The 19,402-nt window shown below is 40.4% G+C and overlaps 1 protein-coding gene across 1 annotated transcript in view; it reads left to right on the top strand.

Annotated features, from left to right (window-relative positions):
- Positions 1-5,579: 5,579 nt before the first annotated feature.
- cad (carbamoyl-phosphate synthetase 2, aspartate transcarbamylase, and dihydroorotase) overlaps positions 5,580-19,402 on the top strand; it is a 34,838-nt gene continuing 21,015 nt past the window's right edge. Inside the window, exons 1-15 of the mRNA XM_039781358.1 lie at positions 5,580-5,995; positions 7,160-7,299; positions 7,454-7,583; positions 7,786-7,928; positions 8,129-8,270; positions 8,782-8,953; positions 12,181-12,366; positions 12,801-12,910; positions 14,160-14,302; positions 15,218-15,349; positions 16,278-16,511; positions 16,597-16,818; positions 17,539-17,727; positions 17,841-17,965; positions 19,174-19,307. Of these exons, the coding sequence (XP_039637292.1) occupies positions 5,905-5,995; positions 7,160-7,299; positions 7,454-7,583; positions 7,786-7,928; positions 8,129-8,270; positions 8,782-8,953; positions 12,181-12,366; positions 12,801-12,910; positions 14,160-14,302; positions 15,218-15,349; positions 16,278-16,511; positions 16,597-16,818; positions 17,539-17,727; positions 17,841-17,965; positions 19,174-19,307 (2,293 nt within the window). The 5' untranslated portion in view covers positions 5,580-5,904. The remainder of the gene's footprint in view (positions 5,996-7,159; positions 7,300-7,453; positions 7,584-7,785; positions 7,929-8,128; positions 8,271-8,781; positions 8,954-12,180; positions 12,367-12,800; positions 12,911-14,159; positions 14,303-15,217; positions 15,350-16,277; positions 16,512-16,596; positions 16,819-17,538; positions 17,728-17,840; positions 17,966-19,173; positions 19,308-19,402) is intronic.

Raw genomic sequence — 19,402 nt, 5'->3', positions numbered from 1 at the left:
GAAATGATGTTTGTATGAAGTCTGATACTAAAGAGGGGATCCTGGTGATATAATGGAACCTCTGGCCGCCATGTTTCAGGTCATTAGCACTTTGGAATAAACAGTTCCATTTCCCAACTTAGACTTCTGTTTGTGACAACAGTACTCAGTACACAGAAGAACTGGTACAACTTAACCTACTGCATTGTCTGGCTTGCTAGAGTCATAGCCATAATAAAAAAAGATAATACCACACTGTAGAAGTATACTCTACAAGTACTAAAAGCAAAATTCCGTAAACTACAAAAATAAGCATAAAAAAAATACTTCAAGTATCAAAAGTAAAAGTACCCATTATGCAGAATAGTTCACTTGAGAATAATATATATTATATTATTGGATATTATTATTATTATTATTATTATCAGTATTGGATTGATGCATTCATGTGTTGTTGAACCTGGTAAAGGTGGAGCTAATTTTAATGTATTAATATATATACTGTATATATAATCGATACAATGTGATACGGTTGTGGGTGTAGTTCGGTAGAAAGAAAATAGTTCCTACAGTACATGAAACTGCTCACAACCAGGTCTGTGGATCTTGAATAACCGGGTCATGATTTCAGGAAAGAGACATTGCTGTTGAGTTTACAAATGTATATTTTTGGCGCTTTGAGCACCACCAGCCAAGTGCCATCTAGTTCCATTATATTGGAGAGAAGGCAGACATCTCTATGGTCAAAATCACCAACAGTAGTCAACTCACACCTAAACTATCTAGACTGATAAATAGCCCTACAGGTAAGAGGAAAAATGTGTATTTTTGATTTTAGGATGAACTGTCCCTTTAAGTACAACTTTTAAGTACTTGTACTGTACTTGAGTATTTCCATGTTATGCTACTTTATATTTCTTCTCCACTACCATTAAGAAACAAATATTGTACTTTTTACTCCACTACATTTATCTGATAAATTTAGGCAAGGCAATTTTATTTGTATAGCACAATTCAGCAGCAATGCGATTCAAAGTGCTTTACACAAGACATATAGACAGTTAAAAATATCATAAAAATTGGGAACAGATGAAGAAACAGTTATAAAAAATGAATGAATAAAGAATAAAATGAAATACAAAAATGAATTAAAAAAAAGGCATTGTTAAAAAGAAAGGTCTTCAGCCTTGATTTAAAAGAGCTGATATTAGGTGCCGACTTACAGTTTAGCGGTAGTTTGTTCCAGATGTAGGGACTATAGAAGCTGAACGCAGCTTCCCCCTTTTTTGTTCCGACTCTGGGTATGGCAAGCAGACCCGTCCCGGATGATCTCAAGGATCTCAACGGCTCATAGTGTGGTAGCAGATTCGAAAGGTATATTGGTCCTAAACCGTTTAGTGACTTATAAACTAACATGAGTATTTTGAAATCTATTCTTTGATGCACAGGAAGCCAGTGTAAGGACTTCAGAACTGGAGTGATGTGATCTATTTTGTTGGTGTTGGTAAGGACTCGTGCAGCAGCGTTCTGAATCAGCTGAAGCTGTTTAATAGACTTTTTATGAATACCTGTAAAGACACCGTTGCAGTAGTCAAGTCTACTGAAAATAAAAGCATGGATAAGTTTTTCCAAATCCTGTTGGCACATAAGTCCTTTTACCCTTGCTAATTTAGTTACTTTGCAGGTTCAGAATAATACAAAATACAATAAACAAATATGATCTATTATTATCGGTTAAGATGAGATAAAAGTTTATTGATCCCTGAGAGAAATTGATGAGCTAATAATAAAGTTGTATGCAGTAATTATAAAGAGCTCCACCTTTACCAGCTGCAACATTAAAGTTATGAACACATTAATGCATCAATAATTATAAGCCAATTATATACGTATTCGTCTGAAATGGGCCATGCATAATGGTACTTTTAGAATAGTTTGATGCTAATACTTGTGTATGTTTACATAGGTCCATTTTTTAATGCAGGACTTTAACTTGTAACAAAGTATTTCCACACTGTAGTTTTGCTACTTTTACTTAAAGGTGCTCTAAGCTCTAAAAAAATGTTGTCACCTACAGCATCTCCTCACTATCTGCTAGCTGCCTGTCCCCTGAACACACTGTAAAAAAAACGCGGTCTCTGTAGACAGCTCAGGCTCCACAAACGGCAACAAAAACAAACTGCGCCGACCTGCACCACCAAACATAACAAACAGTGTTCCAGCCAATAACCGACAAGAAAGATTGGGGTGGGGGGTGCGGAAGCACGGAAGGGAGGGGAGGGGACGGGATGAGGAGGAGGGAGGGGCGAGCTAGCCTCCGTTTTGTTTGAAAATACTTTGAACGTCAACAAGAAGTAACGTCACCCAACATCGCTCAGAGCGCCTTTAACTAAAAGACCTAAGTACTTGTTCCACCGCTAAATAATAATCTAATCCTATGTTGGTGATCCCTAAACTATTTTACACGTATATTTAAGATCCTTTGGGACACGTTAGCCTATATTTACAACGTGACGTGTGTTTGATTAAGTCATCGAGCCAGAAGCAGCAGTGTGAAAATAAAAAAGAGAAAGAGAGCCTGTAGTAACTAGATCCTAATATATAAAGCTGAGTTGAAATGCTGGCCAGGCTGGTGGTCTCAAAACAAACACAGCACATAACAAACATTCAACTACAATTCAAAAGCATACAGGGAACATTTATTTGAATCAAGCACGCCATCTACTGTTTTTTACTCTCCAGGCATCTTAGCTCCACCAAGGTGGTTTGGATTTTGTTTCGGTTTGTTCCTTTGTTTGTCAGCAGGGTTACAGAAAAACTACTAGCCCTTGGTAGAAGGGTGTAGAATAGGCCAAGGAAGAACCCAGGGTCGGGGCTAGAAGGGGGCACAGGGGTGGCCCCCCCAATCCATTGGGCTAGAGTGCTGTCAATCTGACTATTGTGATTTCCATTGGATCAGAGTACTGTCACTTGGCTGCCTGTTCTGCCAATCTTCCCAGCCCTTGTCACATGACCAATTAATATTTCCATGGTTACTATCCAAAATATTGATACCATGGAACCAGCACTGGAATTGTTTTTTTTTAAAGGCAGACTGAGCCTACAGAAAATATGTATTGTATTCTGATATACAATTTGTTTAAAATAAAAACAAGGGAAACTAATAATAAATGTTTTATTAAGAATTACATTATGTTGTTCTATCCTATCCAATATTTCCTATATTTCTAAGTAGATTTTCTGTTCTGTATTCTAATCCGATCCAATCTGTACTCTCCGAGTGCCCTTCTAGTAATGACATACTATACTGTGACTTTTTATTACTTTTTATGACATACTACTATGAGTTTTTATGAATTTTTTTATGGCATACTATATGCAGACCCGAGATTTTGTTTGGTATTTCTCCTAGCTATTTGGGATTAGTAGGAGGACCAAATAAGTATACAAACTGAACATTTTCTTTCAACGTAAAGTAGTTTTCAAAGAAACTATGTCCTCATTTGAGTACCAATGGTTTATTGTTAAAAAAAAAATCATAAAATCCATAGTATAGTTACACATAAAAATATCATTAAAAAAAAGTTCTTTGTGAGCCTGTCAGTGCTGGCCTGGTGTGTCCAGTACCTTCTTCTCAACATGAACAAAAAAGCTGGAGAAAAAGCTTTCTTGTTAAGAAACTTAATGGGACAAATGGAATCAACACCTTTTCATGGACGGGTTCATATGATATTGTACGAAAATGTATTTTTGTTCCATTCTCACAGTTTATTATGACTGAGTGTGACTTTTGTTTTTACCCTGTAACGGATGGGACTTAAAATGTAGCAATTAGTAAAATACTTGTGATAAGAAGTAGCCTACTGTTAGGTCAAACTGTCCAAAAAGATGCGTATATATAGTAGACCTATGTACAGTATTAAGAAATACTTGCATAGGTTTGAAGGCACATCAACGTCATCAAGTACAAACAGAATTGTAATACATCTATATGTATTTGACGTTAGTTACTAGTTACTTTATTAAATGCAAAATATCAACTAATAAATGATGATGTATTATTACGGATAAGCATCCCAGCAATAAATAAAGTGTTGAACTTTTCCCCCCACCTTCCTGCAACAGCAAAACATTTGGAGTCATCCTCCAATGCCAATAAATCCATATTAACATTGATACATTATACTTTTGCTTTTGCTGAGGACCAAAAGCTCAAATTTCATTTCCTCCATCAAAATCATTAGGAATTATTCTCTGGTGGTGATCATAACCACACTAACCAGATTTCATGGTTATCTTGTCAGCAGCTGTACAGATATCATGACCTATGTCGCCATCCTAGTGGGTGCAACAACAATTCCAGCTGTTGAGAAGTAGGCTACGAAACTGCAGGTACGCCACCACTCTCTTGCGTGATGACGTGGCAGTGACGAGAACATGTGTTGGTTAAGTTTCCCGATTGAACCATGGATTGAACCGAAAATAGACTATTTACCTTCAAATTAAAGTCCCACATGTATGAAAACTTTTTATTTATTTATTTTTACAGATTTTACATCACCTACAATTGGAGGCACCTTACTTGCAAAAATGAAAGTATTTATTAAAACTTATGATGCACATGAATCAACAACAGCTTACACACAAAAGTGGCTGTAGCAGGACTTACAATTGCTATCATGTCCTATTAAAAGTAGTCTCATCTAAGTCTTGTCAAAATAGGACGAATGAGCTAAATTGATTGAGCTTTGTACGATGAACAGTTTTCCTACGCACATTTAGGCCTACTGTAAAGATTCAGACACTGTATATGAGTTCATAATACACAAAAAAATGGTTCGCAAGGGTTGAACTGCGCCTTAAAAACTGTCCTTTGTCTACTTCTTTGGTGCCATTGTCAGGTAAAAAGTATCCATCACAGCCTGTAAAGACACTGAAAAAAATGTGCAAAGGGCATAACGTGCATAGAAAGTGCAAACGTTTTCGGTCCATGTTGGACATTCCTCAGTGCTATGATAAGTCACCCTAGATGTGGGTCACTCTACAGGCGCAGCTAGTCAATCATATCATTGATTATGATTGCTTCACTCTCTGTACAGCCCTGTAATGTGTGTAATCTATGTTTGAGTACTCCCTTGCTGCACTACACAAAAAATGTTTGAATTTTATATATCAAACTGAATAACCTGAAATGTAAACATAACTTAAAGTCAAAATGTGACTTCTGAATTCTTCACGTTTGGCTAGCACATGACATTACAGTTCTTATTCACAAATCAAATCAAGATTATTTGTCACGTACGCAATCATACACAGTACAACGTGTGAAACAGCCATAAAACAGTTATATGTTATGTATTCTACACATTTGTGTCTTTTACGTATTTGTTTTATTGTATATCTATGTTCTTAACTGTTAAAGTACTTGCTCTTTTGTTTACTGTTCATTCCATTTCCATGTTAATTGTATGCACCAACCACACCAAGGCAAATTCCAAGACTTTGGCAATACATCTCATTCTGATATTGCTTCATCAGTGTGGCTTTTATTTTGAAAAGTCTCAACGGAAGTGCAGGATGTTTCTGCGCCAAACCGGTCTAGGCTGCGGGCCGACAACCACACACACTTCTAGCAGCGTGTGTGGAACGCTCACTGTCCCGTCCGGCTAACCGGCAAATAATTTAACTAAAGTCGCTTTTTTTGTTTTATTGTTTACACATTTAAACCGGATTCATTAAGACGCAGAGAACTGCTCTGCGGTCAAATCTGGTCTTTATCTGTAGCTAGTGTTTGGGTCTCATCTTCTCCTGCTTTCCCCACGCGTCTTGGGTTTCACGTGGAGACCGTGGCTCATCACCATCACCATCGTAAACATCCAGCAGTTTTCAGGTTACAGTAGTTAGCATTAGCCGTCCGGGACAAAAATGACGAAGATGGCGACATTGATTCTAGAAGACGGGGCGACGTTCAAAGGCCTCCTATTTGGTGCAAATGTGTCAGTGTCGGGAGAAGTTGGTACGTCTTTTTTTAAGCTAACTTATAACTCCAATGCATTACAGGTAACTTAGTTTAGCTCGGCTCAGACAAAGTCCACCTGCGATATGTGTTTTTGTTCTTTTGGACCTTTAATGTCGGTTGCCCAAATGTGCCACGACGGTTGTTGGTCGGAGTTGTAAAGCGCCAAACACCCCCCCAAAAAAACTCGACGTTACTTTCCCCTCTCCTCAAAGGAATGTGTCGCCAAACTCCATTAAAAAAAAAACTCTCAATTAAACGTTGGGTTAGCTAACCTCGTCATTTAGGCATGCGTGTATATCATACGACATTTCCTGTCTTGTAAATGCCACTTACAGATACATCCTCCAGCAGAATTTAATTGAAGTGTCTTTATAACTCTTAACGTTACTTGCTATTATACAACCTGTGGTATGTTTTGGCTGACGAATGTGTAAATAAGTTATGACACGAGCCACTTTCTGAAAGTTGAACTGTGTTGTAATAGATGCAGCTCAACGTGGTAGTGGCATGCCGAATTAAAGATGAGGCAATGTTGATTTTATACAAGGCCACGCTTTACTCTGTGAGGCGCGTACGTGTACCGATGAGCAAGGCAGCATTAAATGAATGGGATTTTCAGCGTAGTTTGTATCTCTGCTGGTAGTTAGTAGAGTTACTCACAGATGTATGCCATAATTCATGCTCAGGTCAAAAATGAACATATGCAGACAATTCCGGCCTTTTAATTATGTTTATGTTTAGCAAATGATTTAGGATGTACTCAAACACATGAAGACTGAGACTCTGAATTTAGTTGTCAGTGACTTATAAATACTTTTTTGTGTAGGGCTGCGCTCGATTAAAGAAATTCTTAGTCAACTAACACTCATTCAATTGTATCAACTAATCGATTAGTTGATTTAATCGACAGATCTGTAAATCTGAGTTTCTCTGCAAAGAGTCATGCAAAAGCACCACTTTAATTCTTGTGTTTACCAGAGATGTGCTTGTACGTTTCTTGGAAATAAGTCATTCAGCATGAAAAAAGCATAAAAGAAATCTAAGTTGACTGAGACCAAAACGACCGATTAGTCGACTAATCGACTAAGAGGGACCAGCCCTATTTTTGTGTTAAGTGAGTTTAGTGACACTCGAATCTAACTGAATGTGTTGTGTGTTCAGTGTTTCAGACAGGCATGGTGGGCTACCCCGAGGCTCTTACTGACCCATCCTACCGCTGCCAGCTGCTGACCCTCACTTACCCTCTGGTGGGCAACTATGGTGTACCACAGGACGAAGAGGGAGAGTTTGGACTGAGCAAGGTGGGCATTTGTTTAGGATTTAAGCTTCTTTTTTCTTTTCTTTTTTTTAACACTAAATCCCTTGGGTGTTTTTTGTCTGTGATCATAGTGTTTCTTTTCCTCACACCACAATACATGGTGATGTGTTTCTCTGTATGCGTGTCGTCTTATTCAGTGGTTTGAGTCGTCGAAGATCCACGCTGCGGCCCTGATTATCGGAGAGCTGTCGGAGAGTCCCAGCCACTGGAGTTCAGCCAGGTCGCTGGACCAGTGGCTCAAGGAGCAAGGTGTTCCTGGAATACAAGGTCAGGAAATCTAAATGGACGAATGTGTATGAATGAATGTAGAATTAAACTCATGATTCGATAGAACTGGAAACGGGCGTTCAGGATAAATCCCAATTTGACACCTGAAATATAAGAGTATGTATAAAACAATGAGAGATACTTGCAAGCTCACAAGACCTTAACTACTTATTTTAAATCTGCTGTTTCCATGTATTTCAAGGCATTGACACCCGCCGTCTGACCAAAAAGATAAGAGAGAAGGGCACCATGTTGGGGAAGCTGGTGGTGGACGGTACTCCTCAGGACAGTATTCCATTTGATAACCCGGACAAGAGAAACCTGGTCCAGGAGGTCTCCATGAAGGTAACCCACCCAGATGCTTAAAAAACCTTTTTAAACCTGAACTTATTACAACTAAATCCCATATTTTATGCCGTTTGTCTTTCTTTATATTAGCTAAGTTATCTAAAAGTGTGTAGAAAGTAGACCACATAACAGACCGCTTAATACACTCTGACCCCAGACTGGTTTGTTTGATTACTTCTCGTTTGGATTGTCTGCAGGAGCCCAAAGTATTCAACCCGAGTGGTAGTTTGCGAATCACAGTGGTGGACTGCGGCATCAAATACAACCAGATCCGTTGCCTGGCTCAGAGGGGCGCCCGTGTAACTGTCGTACCCTGGGACCACCCACTGGACAGCACAGGTCCGTCGCACACTTCCACTGCTAATAATGGACTTAATTTGGACTTCAGTGCCAGGCGTAGATCAGTAGTTGGTGGACTGGGGCATTAAACTCAGTGACCACTATGTTTGAGGTGGTTTGCAGGATTTCAGTAATAATTATGGAGAGTTTTCACCATACCTTTTTGCAGAAAATATCACCAAAATATATGGGACTGTTTGTTTTAAGGAAACGCTCACACACAAACATTTGTTGGAAGTTATTTCCAGAAGTTTTTTTTTTTATAGTAGAGGCACCAGCACTAGAACGGTTTAAAACCCTTAACTATGAACTGTCAGTTGTTGCAATGTGTTCTGAGAGATGAAGTAGTTTATTGCTGCAAAATGAAAAGTTCTATGCAACAAATAAAGTACCGGGCAAAGACACAGGCAATAAAAGGCTGTTATTGTTCACATATATTGACAGTGTGAAATATTTGTCCAGTCTTCATCAGTGGTAGCACAGCCATTATTTTTCTTCGTCTTTTTTCTAGATTTTGATGGTTTGTTCATCAGTAACGGCCCCGGGGACCCCCAGCTCTGTCAGACCACCATCAACAACATGAGGAAGGTGGTGTGCGTGGACCGTCCCAAGCCGGTTTTCGGTATTTGCCTCGGACACCAGCTGCTCTCTTTACTCATTGGATCGAAGACCTACAAGATGAAGTTAGTACCCCAAATTCAATTCACCCAAAAAAAAAATTTATATTTAAAAGGTTCCAGACAGAAAGGAGAAAAAAAAAAAACTTTTTAAAAGGCCAAAGTCATCACAGTGCGAAATTTGATTTATTGATTTTTTTGAGCTTACTGCTGATACGCACTCAGGTCTGGAGCTCAGTCAGTCTCTTGTCAAGCTTATAGAAGATTTATGAAACAGAAGAAAGATATGTGCCCTCAGTGACCTGAACCAGGGAACCTCTGCAAAAAAAAACAACCTTTTACACTCTGGAAACACAAAACTTTGTCTTTTTTTTTTTTTTTTTGGGAGAGTTGTGATGTGAACTACAGATTTTTGCTGTTCTCAGCAGTCTGGCCTCTCCTGTATGAGCAGTGGCGTGTTGGTCTTGTTATGAGAAAGGCTAAACAAACGAGCCGTCTCGCTCCTCGCTGTCGAACTCCACAGCCACATCTGTGAGACGCCACTGGTGGCAGCTTTATCAGGCTCCGTGTGAAGGTCACAGCGAATGTTCCCATTGCCCTGCTGGAATGTTATTGGCATCTCAGCAGGATGAAGGGGATTGTGGGATTGCAGTACAATTCAAGTTACAGATAGTTCACAGGGCTTCCTTGTAAGAAACTAAAGGAATTATATCAGTATCGGACCCCAGCACATGTTTTTTTCTTCACCTGGACCTGGTAGTCCAATGCCCCATCTAAATGTACCTACATTTAAATTTGGGTCTGGTAAACAAGTGAAATTGTGCCTTTCTTTTTCTGAGGCATACTTTGTTACCTCCTTGAAATGAAAAGGATTTTGAGGACTTTGATTTCCAGGAAGGTGCTTGTTACAGTTGTTTTCTGGTTGATTTCAGTGCTCTAAAATCTTTTGGTTTTAAAAAATGGATTGCAGAAACGTTGCATTGTTACACAGTTAATGATGAAATGACAAAAATGCATCTCTTTACTTTTATTACTTGTAAAATTTGCACTGTTATTTTGATTTGACATGTTGATTCGGAAGGCGGCCACTGTCGGCAGTCGGACTCAAATGACCCATCTGATTAGTAGAGTGCTAACCCGGAAACAAGGAACGGAATCAGCGTGACTAGAGTCTCTCAAAATCGGACAAAAATCTTTTAAACTGACCTTTGTCAATGTGAAATGAAGACAGATTCAGCAACTGCTTGGCCTATTTCTCACTTAAAATGTTTTCAGAAACACGTTTCGGTGAACTATTACGAACTATTATAAGTACAATATGAGATCGTATTCTGAACGAGCCGCCATGACAGTCTGGCTTTGAATTTCCGGAGAAGTCAGACCCACGTGGCGCATTCATCCAATTAGGGCTGGGCGATATATCGATATAAACAAATATATCGATATATTTTTAAATGAGATATGGAATTAGACCATATCGCATATATTGATATAGTTCAAATGTGATCCTTGCTCCCATAGATATGTCGCCGTGAGGTTCTAAACATACGTCAAAACCCGCCGCCATCTTGGAACAGGGGTCCGAAGCATTCAGATCAACGCTAAAGATGCCGGACTTTTGTACTGCTTAATTATGTTCGATAGAGGAAATGAAAAGAACAAACAGCATGGATAACATTTAACAGGTGACAATGTGTTTTATGATTATATATGCCGCCGACCAGCAATCTGAGCTCCGGCGGGGCCGAGAGAGCCCGTGGCCGGCCGCAGCGTCTCTTCCCGGGCAAAAACACAGCTTCGTCTCGCTGCTGCGCGGTCCCGCGCGATCCAGATCGGACCAGCCAAAGACAGAGTTGTGACCGGTAGGATCTTACACGTAGTCCAGGGCCGAACTGTATGTCGATATCGTGGGAAAGTTCCACTAAGTTTGCCGGCGAGGCGGGCGGAAAGAAGCTACAGCGGGGCAGCGACCGTCTGCGGCTGCAGGATGTGGAGCTCAGTGCCCGTTAAAATTACATGTAACGCTTAAATACATACAGAAATAAATAGTGGAGGAATGAGCCTGGACATTTCAGTCTGTTTAAACTTCACCTTGAAGCAGAAACTCTTAGTTCAGAAGGGTGAAGTTTCCGTTTTGAGTCAGATCTGTGAACCGATCATAATAAATTTCTTTGTTTTGTAGTCGATAGTTCATCTTTTAGTTTACTTAAGTGGAAGCAGTATCAAGTGGAAGAATGGGACTATAACCTAGGCTTACAGGCATGAGGCATTACATTGAACAAAGTAGATTATATTAATATCAAAAGCTTAATTGACCTTTGGAACGAATCACAAATAGCCTATGGAGCTTTGATTTCAAAAAAGTTACTCCTGTTATACAGTATTTAGGTTTACATTTTATTGTTATTTGAACAGCTGAGCATTTAATCATGAACCAGGTGAAGAAACCGGTTTATTATTTATTTGATTTTGCAACTGTTTCTATGAAACTACTTGTGACATGTCAAATTTGATTTGGGCTTTGACTGAACATTTGCTCTCACTTCGCGGAAAAAATATCGCGATATATATCGTATATCGATATTCAGCCAAAATATATCGGGATATGACTTTTGGTCCATATCGCCCAGCCCTACATCCAATCAGCTGCCGGTTTTCATTTTTGGGCGACAATACAGATTGGGGCCGCCTGCGGTTATGGATACATGTTACGTCTCGTCGCTTTGGTGTGTTCCGAGGCACTTTTTTGACCAACTCGGAGAGACTGATCAGTCCAACTGCTTTTTCTGCCGAGGGTCAGCCGTCTGGTTGGTGTGTCAGAGCCTTTAAAGGCAGCAGAACTCCCACAAGGTTTTAGGATAATGCCAAAATAATGTTTTAGGTTTCATTGAATGCATTTCAAAATGGAAACGCAGGTAATCGTTTAAACCTAAAATAATGAATGGCTTGGTCAATATAGGTGTTTGTTGACAGATGTCTATTTTATTGTTTATATTATTGATGGCTGATATTGTTTTCTGTTAATAAGAGTCACATCTACCAACCAAAATCAGAATCCCAGTGGATAGGTTTTTCTTCTCACAGTGGAAAACCTCTGATAAGACACCAAAAATTGGATACCCCATTAAAACAGAATCATATGACAACTACAGCTACTACCACAAATAATCTCATTCGAATCTGCAAGTTGAGATCTGGACAACACCAAATGGACCTGATACTATATTTGGTTTAGAAGAACCAGCCTATTACTACAAAGATTTGATTTTTTTTTTCTCTGTCTCTCGTCTTAGATACGGTAACCGTGGCCACAACCAGCCGTGCATCCACAAGGGAACAGATCGCTGCTTCATCACCAGTCAAAACCACGGCTTTGCTGTCGACCCCGACACCCTGCCGAAAGACTGGGACGTCCTCTTCACCAACGCCAATGATCATACAAACGAGGGCATCGTGCACAACACCAAACCCCTGTTCAGGTAACTGGCTCTGTGACACAGGGGGATGTGAAAATACATAGAAGTTCTTCGTAGCGCCGGGCAATACATCGATACCATATCGATATTGTGATATGAGACTTGAGATTTTGGATATCGTAGATGACTTAAGTGTTGTCTTTTCGTGGTTTTAAAGGCTGCGTTACAGTAAAGTGATGACATTTTCCTGTTCTGTTCTAGCTCCTCTGTTATTTTTACCTTTACCCACTTAGTCATTATATCTACATTACTGAAGGTTGTTTATCTAAAATGTCATTGTGAAGATAAGCACCATTTGTCAACCCTATAATATCAACATTGAGGTATTAAGACAAGAATATCGCAATATCTGATATTCTCCATATCGCCCAGCCCTAGTTCCTCGTGTGGAATAAACTGTGCGATTTAATCCTTTTGTGATGCATTTTGTTCTCCAGTGTTCAGTTCCACCCAGAGCACATGGCCGGCCCCACAGACCTGGTCGGCCTGTTTGATGTCTTCCTTGAGACCGTGAAAGACCACAAGGAGGGAAATGCTACCAAATCTGGTAACAACAATTTTCAGTTTTAAAAAAAATTCTATGTGAAATTTATATTATGTGTTTTAATAGCATCATTATGAAATCTTATTAGCAATTTATTACTGATAAATTCCCATTTGTGTGTCTATCTTTCGGTCTGTTATATGCCTTGGGGTAGGGCTTGGCGATATGGAGATAATCAAATATCACGATATTTTTGACCAAATGCCTTGATATCGATCCCGCCACAATATTGTAGTGTTGACTACTGGTGCTTTCACAAAATATTTACACAATGAGATTTTTGATAAATAATCATCAGTAATGTGGATATAATGAGCGTGTGTAAGTGGGTAAAGGCAAATAATAGAATGGTTACAACAGTCTGGTAAATTCAGAAAATGACTTTACTGTAATGCAGCCTTTAAAGTGCCCATATTATGAAAAAAACACTTTTTCTGGGATTTGGGGTGTTCTTTTGTGTCTCTGGTGCTTCCACACGCATACAAACTTTGAAAAAAATCCATCCATGCTGTTCTGAGTGAGATACGGTTTCTGAATGTGTCCTGCCTTCAGTCTCCGGGTGAGCTGTTCAAAATCGGCTCGGATTGTGACGTCACGAGCCGAAACGAGCTGGCTAACGCGACCGTTAGCTCGTAGCATTCTACCTCGTTCTCAATAGCAAAGCACTGCTACAACACACACAAGTTCACCATAATCTACAAAAGAACTACTTACATGTGTGCCCTCATTTAGAAGTCTCCCAGCTAATCCTGCCTTGTAACTGACCAAAGTTGGAGAAACAGCCTGTCTTTTACTGTCTCTAGAGTTAGCTAGCTGACATGCTCTACATCTGAGCTACTGCGCATGTGCGAGTGCAATCAAAGATAGTACAGAAGAAGAAAAGAGGTCTCATTCTGTAACTAAAACAGAAAACAGGTGAAAAGAGGATCTGCAGCAGTGAGAGAGAGGCTATTTTTTTATTTATTTATTTTTTTACAAAAGGTTTTATGAATGCCCGGCTTGTGTGGAACCTTAATTAGAATCAATTCAGGGTGTTTTGTAGATGACTAGTTTGGTATTGCATTGTTACACTGTTGTAACACATTTGATGTTGTGGTAATCACTGTCAACTATCAGTTCAGTATTTTCTAGTTTACTGGTTGAAGAAGTGTATTTTGTAGTTATTCTATGAGTAGGACCAACAAAATGTGTGATTTATTTATTTATTTATTTATTTATTTATTTTTTATTTGTATTTTATTTTTTTCTCCAGTGAAGCAACGCCTCACGGACCATCTCACCTACGCGGGTTCCCCGAAGCCTGAAGAGGTATTCCGACCCAGGAAGGTCCTCATCCTGGGCTCTGGAGGACTGTCCATCGGCCAGGCCGGGGAATTCGACTACTCCGGCTCCCAGGTCTGACAGGAATGCCTTCTGATAAATAGCAGTGCAGATATTCTGATGATGTTGTTGTAAAAACGACAAATTAGTTGTTTTTGGATGCTGGGTAAATTAGTAGTCTGAGGATGAGTAGGTAATAATCCAGTATTACAGGCATTTCCCACTGGGCGTGTCTCTGTTGCATTCCGGCTGCGTTCCGGTTTTGTACCGTCCTCTGCACACACGCCATGCCACACCAGGAGTGTCTCAGAAGCGGAGCACCTTGCTGCAAGACTCGCAGATTTTATTGTCTCTACAAGTACTTTACAGAACAATTTTGTGTTGATTAAACTAGTATCTACCTTCCAATCCAAGCACTCCTGTAATTAAAGTCCATGTCTTGTCTTTTCTGGCATTGTCCTGATAAAATGGATCTGTGATCTCGTATTATTTTCTATTTCCACCTCCAAGATGAATCTCTCGTTGCATGTGGTGTTGTAGAAGAGATGTCTACGATACTGGGGGGGGCGGTGTTTTGGTAAACTGACTGGATGCTCTAGCTGTTTCACTTCCTGTCTGGCTGTCCGGATGGCCCACGGCTTGTCTGAAAATAGACCTGGAGCGTGTCTAAGCACGCTTCTGGGACACGGCATTCAAGCATTGACTTGAATGGCCCCGATTCAGAACGCAACAGAGACTCGCCCAGTGGAAAATGCCCGTTAGTGTTATCGTTTGGCTGCAAATACTTAATGATGCTGCATGAACTGGTAACGGGTGCAATTTGCTACAAAGAACGTGTTCATGGTCACCTTTTGTTGTGGCTGCTGCACTTCCTTTAAGATTTTAACGCTGACGACAAGATTTCACTGTTGCTATCACTAACATCGAAGTAGCCCATTAGGCTATTCTGGTTCAGACTCTATCGGTTATTAATTTTGTCTTGTTTTCCAGGCTATTAAGGCTCTCAAGGAAGAGAATATCCAGACTGTGTTGATCAACCCCAACATTGCCACTGTCCAGACCTCCAAGGGCCTGGCTGACAAGGTCTACTTCCTGCCGATCACAGCGGAGTATGTCACTCAGGTAGGGATGAACTCTTTTTGACTGGAGTTGATTGAATGTTGTAACTGACAAAGAGAAATGATGTGTATATGTGAAATACTTGGGTTTTTAAATTCCTAGAAAGCTACCTGGGAAGTAAATGGTTTTGAAATGATAGTCAGTACATCAATAGAAGGTATTGGAGACTTTTTCTTGTAGTCCTTTTCTTTTAGATTTCATCTGACAAATGTTATCAATTTGTTGAAGGTCCCATGGCATGAAAATTTAACTTTTATGAGGTTTTTTTAACATTAATATGAGTTCCCCCAGCCTGCCTATGGTCCCCCAGTGGCTAGAAATGGTGATAGGTGTAAACCGAGCCCTGGGTATCCTGCTCTGCCTTTGAGAAAATGAAAGCTCAGATGGACCGATCTGGAATCTTCTCCTTATGAGGTCATAAGGAGCAAGGTTACCTCCCCTTTCTCTGCTTTGCCCACCCAGAGAATTTGGCCCACCCATGAGAGAGAGACATCATGGCTTTCAAACAAGCAAAGTGGCAGTTGGTCAAGGCCACACCCCCACCCTCCACCTTGCCCCCCCTCTCTCCTCAATAGCTACAGACACAGAAATGGCACATCCTAAGGAAAGCTCATTGTGGGACTGGCTCTAGTGGCTGTAATTCTGCACCAAGGCTGAATTTCGGGAAAGAGACTTCAGATACAGTATTAGGGACCACTAAGGTCTATATAAAAGAGACTTCAGATACAGTATTAGGGACCACTAAGGTCTATATAAAAGAGACTTCAGATACAGTATTAGGGGACCACTAAGGTCTATATAAAAGAGACTTCAGATACAGTATTAGGGGACCACTAAGGTCTATATAAAAGCATCCAAAAAGCAGCATGTCATGGGACCTTTAACACATTCAGGCTCTTCCGATAATAGGTTCCACTTTTTGTGCTCTCAGGTTATAAAGAATGAACGTCCAGATGGCGTGCTGCTGACCTTCGGCGGTCAGACGGCTTTGAATTGCGGCGTGGAGCTGACCAAGCTGGGCGTCCTGGAGAAGTATAAAGTCAGGGTTCTGGGAACACCAGTGGCCTCCATCGAGATGACCGAAGACAGGAAGATCTTTGTGGAGAAGATGGAGGAGATCAATGAACACGTAGCTCCCAGTGAAGCAGCGTTGTCTGTGGAGCAGGTGAGGAGACATTACCTCCATTCTTTCAAAACGTTCCTTGTGTTTCCGATGTCTACATGTATCTTCTCAATATAACTCTCTCTAGGCAGTGGCAGCTGCAGAACGTCTAGGCTACCCTGTTCTGGTTCGTTCCGCTTTCGCTCTTGGTGGTCTGGGCTCGGGCTTTGCCAACAATAGAGAGGAGCTCACCTGTCTGGTGACATCAGCCTTCGCCCACACCTCCCAGGTGCTGGTGGACAAATCCCTGAAAGGCTGGAAAGAGATCGAGTACGAGGTGGTCCGTGATGCCTACGACAACTGTGTCACTGTGAGTAAAGAAGAGACAAATGATGTTTTGATAGAAGCTTTTTACCGTGCGCTTAGATCGTGAAAATAGGGTCCCTAGTGTCAGATGACAAAAACACACATTTGACAAATAAACCCAATCAGTCGCACCAGGTGATCGTCTTCCAACAACCAGGTTCTGTCAGAGTTTATTGGCTGTTAAAAGGAAGTTTTTCCTCGCCACTGTTGCATCAAATGCTTGCTCTTGGGGGGAATTGTTGGGTCTCTGTAAATTATAGAGTGTTGTCTAGACCTACTCTATCTTCTATCCTACTGTATCCTACTTTATATATCTCTTGATATGGACCTACTTGTGAGTCTGAAATAAAGATATATTATTATCTATAAAGTGTCCTGAGATAACTTCCGTTATGATTTGACACTATAAAAAAAATGTACTTGAATTAAACAATGAGATGGAGATGGTAAGCTGACCAGGCTATGGTTCCCTGTATGTGGATATTATGATTACTACTTGGACTAAACCTGTTTTTGGATAAATAAAAGCATGTATGTAGTATGCCACAGACAGGACCCGATTATTAAAGCAGCAAAAAAAACGACAGTATATTTTAAATTGTAATATTACTGAACTTAAAAGGGTAGTTTGGTAAACTAATGTCACTATTGTGTCAAACGTAATGACATTTTACGTAGCAGAGATAACGTATGGTACTTAACAGAATCCGTTCTTCTCGTTGAGGTGTGTAATATGGAGAATATTGATCCTCTGGGCATCCATACTGGAGAATCCATCGTGGTGGCGCCCAGTCAGACGCTCAACGACCATGAATACAACATGCTGAGGAACACGGCCATAAAAGTCATCAGACACCTCGGCATTGTAGGAGAGTGCAACATCCAGTACGCTCTTAACCCAGAGTCCGAACAGGTAAAAACAATAAATAATGGTCTCCATTGTGCATACTTATACCAATACACACATGCTACTAGGACAGACAGACACAGATTCTGTTATAACCTGTGCATATTGATGTTTTGCAGTACTACATCATCGAGGTGAATGCCCGTCTGTCGCGGAGCTCTGCTCTGGCCAGTAAGGCGACAGGTTATCCTCTGGCATATGTAGCGGCTAAACTTGGCCTGGGGATTCCGCTGCCACTACTCAAGTACGTGTCTCTTTTTAAGGACTAGTACAGTGCCCGTTGAAAATGTGCCTGTTTGGAACGGGCCGATTGCTTGGCCTGTGGTAGTGCTGCTTGTAGAATTCTCCAGAACCAAATTGTACCCCAAAATGACTTATAGAAGAACCCCGAACCACTTAATATGCAACTCCCCTGTATAGCCTACTACTGACTTACAGTGTACTTCTACATCAGAGGAAGACATTGTGCTACTATAGTTATCTGACAGAGGACGCGCTAGATTTAGAATTTAATCAGAAAATATCACAATGAAAATGCGGAGTAACTAATCAGACAGTTGCCTCATGGACTCATGGCATTGTGCTACTCGTGCGTGTGTGCGTGATTTTAGTGTTGTCTTTTTCTCGTCAACAATATTGCATGTTGATATCACCACCGAGATAGTCTCTTATTGCACAGCGCTGTGGGGGATCGAAGCTCCAAGATTAGGTTATGTTCTGCCTCTGTTTAGGAGTGGTGAATTTACAGCTCACAGCAACCTAGTACGATATAGTGTCTGGCTTTTGTTTGATATTTAGTGTTGGCAAATGGCTTTTTATTGAGTTTCCTCTACCAAAATAATAGACACGGAAAAGCCAGCCTTTCATAGTGCCTTTTTCCCCAACCTTATTCAACACAACAGTTGCGATGTTCCCGTCAACTATCCGCTCATGCTCTAGGTCAGGAACGTGAAAAAAAGTTTGCTCGTTATATCCAGCAATCATATTACGTTAGAAGCTGCAAGAAGTGAACCTCAGCCCAGGCCGGTAAACCCTCCCCGACCCCGCTGCTGTCCAGAGCGTATCAAGAGTCTGCTGCTTGTTGCACCAGCAGCTTATTGTTCGGCCGTTTAATTTTTAATATCCAATGCTGTCCAAATTGCTCCAAAATCCAATAGATTATCCTAATATTTGCTTGTATTTCATATCTGTATTATTCTCCTTTAACTGTTTCTTATATTTTAAACTTTTTTTAACTGCTGTTTAATGTTTTATGTAAAGCACTTTGAATTACCTTGTTACTAAAATGTGCAAGTAAAGCTCCCTGGCCATGCCTGTATCTTTAGTTAATCAATTAACATGTTTTTTATGTTCCAGTTTTTCCTTTTCTGGATTTAATTTAAGTCATTCCATAACTTAATGGAATTGTGTGATCCAGTCATGAAAAAAAAACTGAAAATGTATTTTCCGTAGGAACTCTGTTACCAACTCCACAACAGCGAACTTTGAGCCTAGTTTGGACTACTGCGTGGTGAAGGTGCCTCGCTGGGATCTCAGCAAGTTCCTCCGAGTTTCCACCACGATTGGCAGCTCCATGAAGAGTGTTGGTAAGAGGAAGTGAATATTATTATCACTTTTCAATTTAATTACTTGGATGCTCTGGTGCTGGAAAGAAGAACCCTCACCATCCCTTTTCTTGACA

Source organism: Perca fluviatilis, chromosome 18 (genome assembly GCF_010015445.1).
Source record: "Perca fluviatilis chromosome 18, GENO_Pfluv_1.0, whole genome shotgun sequence".
Taxonomy (NCBI): Eukaryota; Metazoa; Chordata; class Actinopteri; order Perciformes; family Percidae; genus Perca; species Perca fluviatilis.
This window is presented reverse-complemented; position numbering and strand designations above follow the sequence as displayed.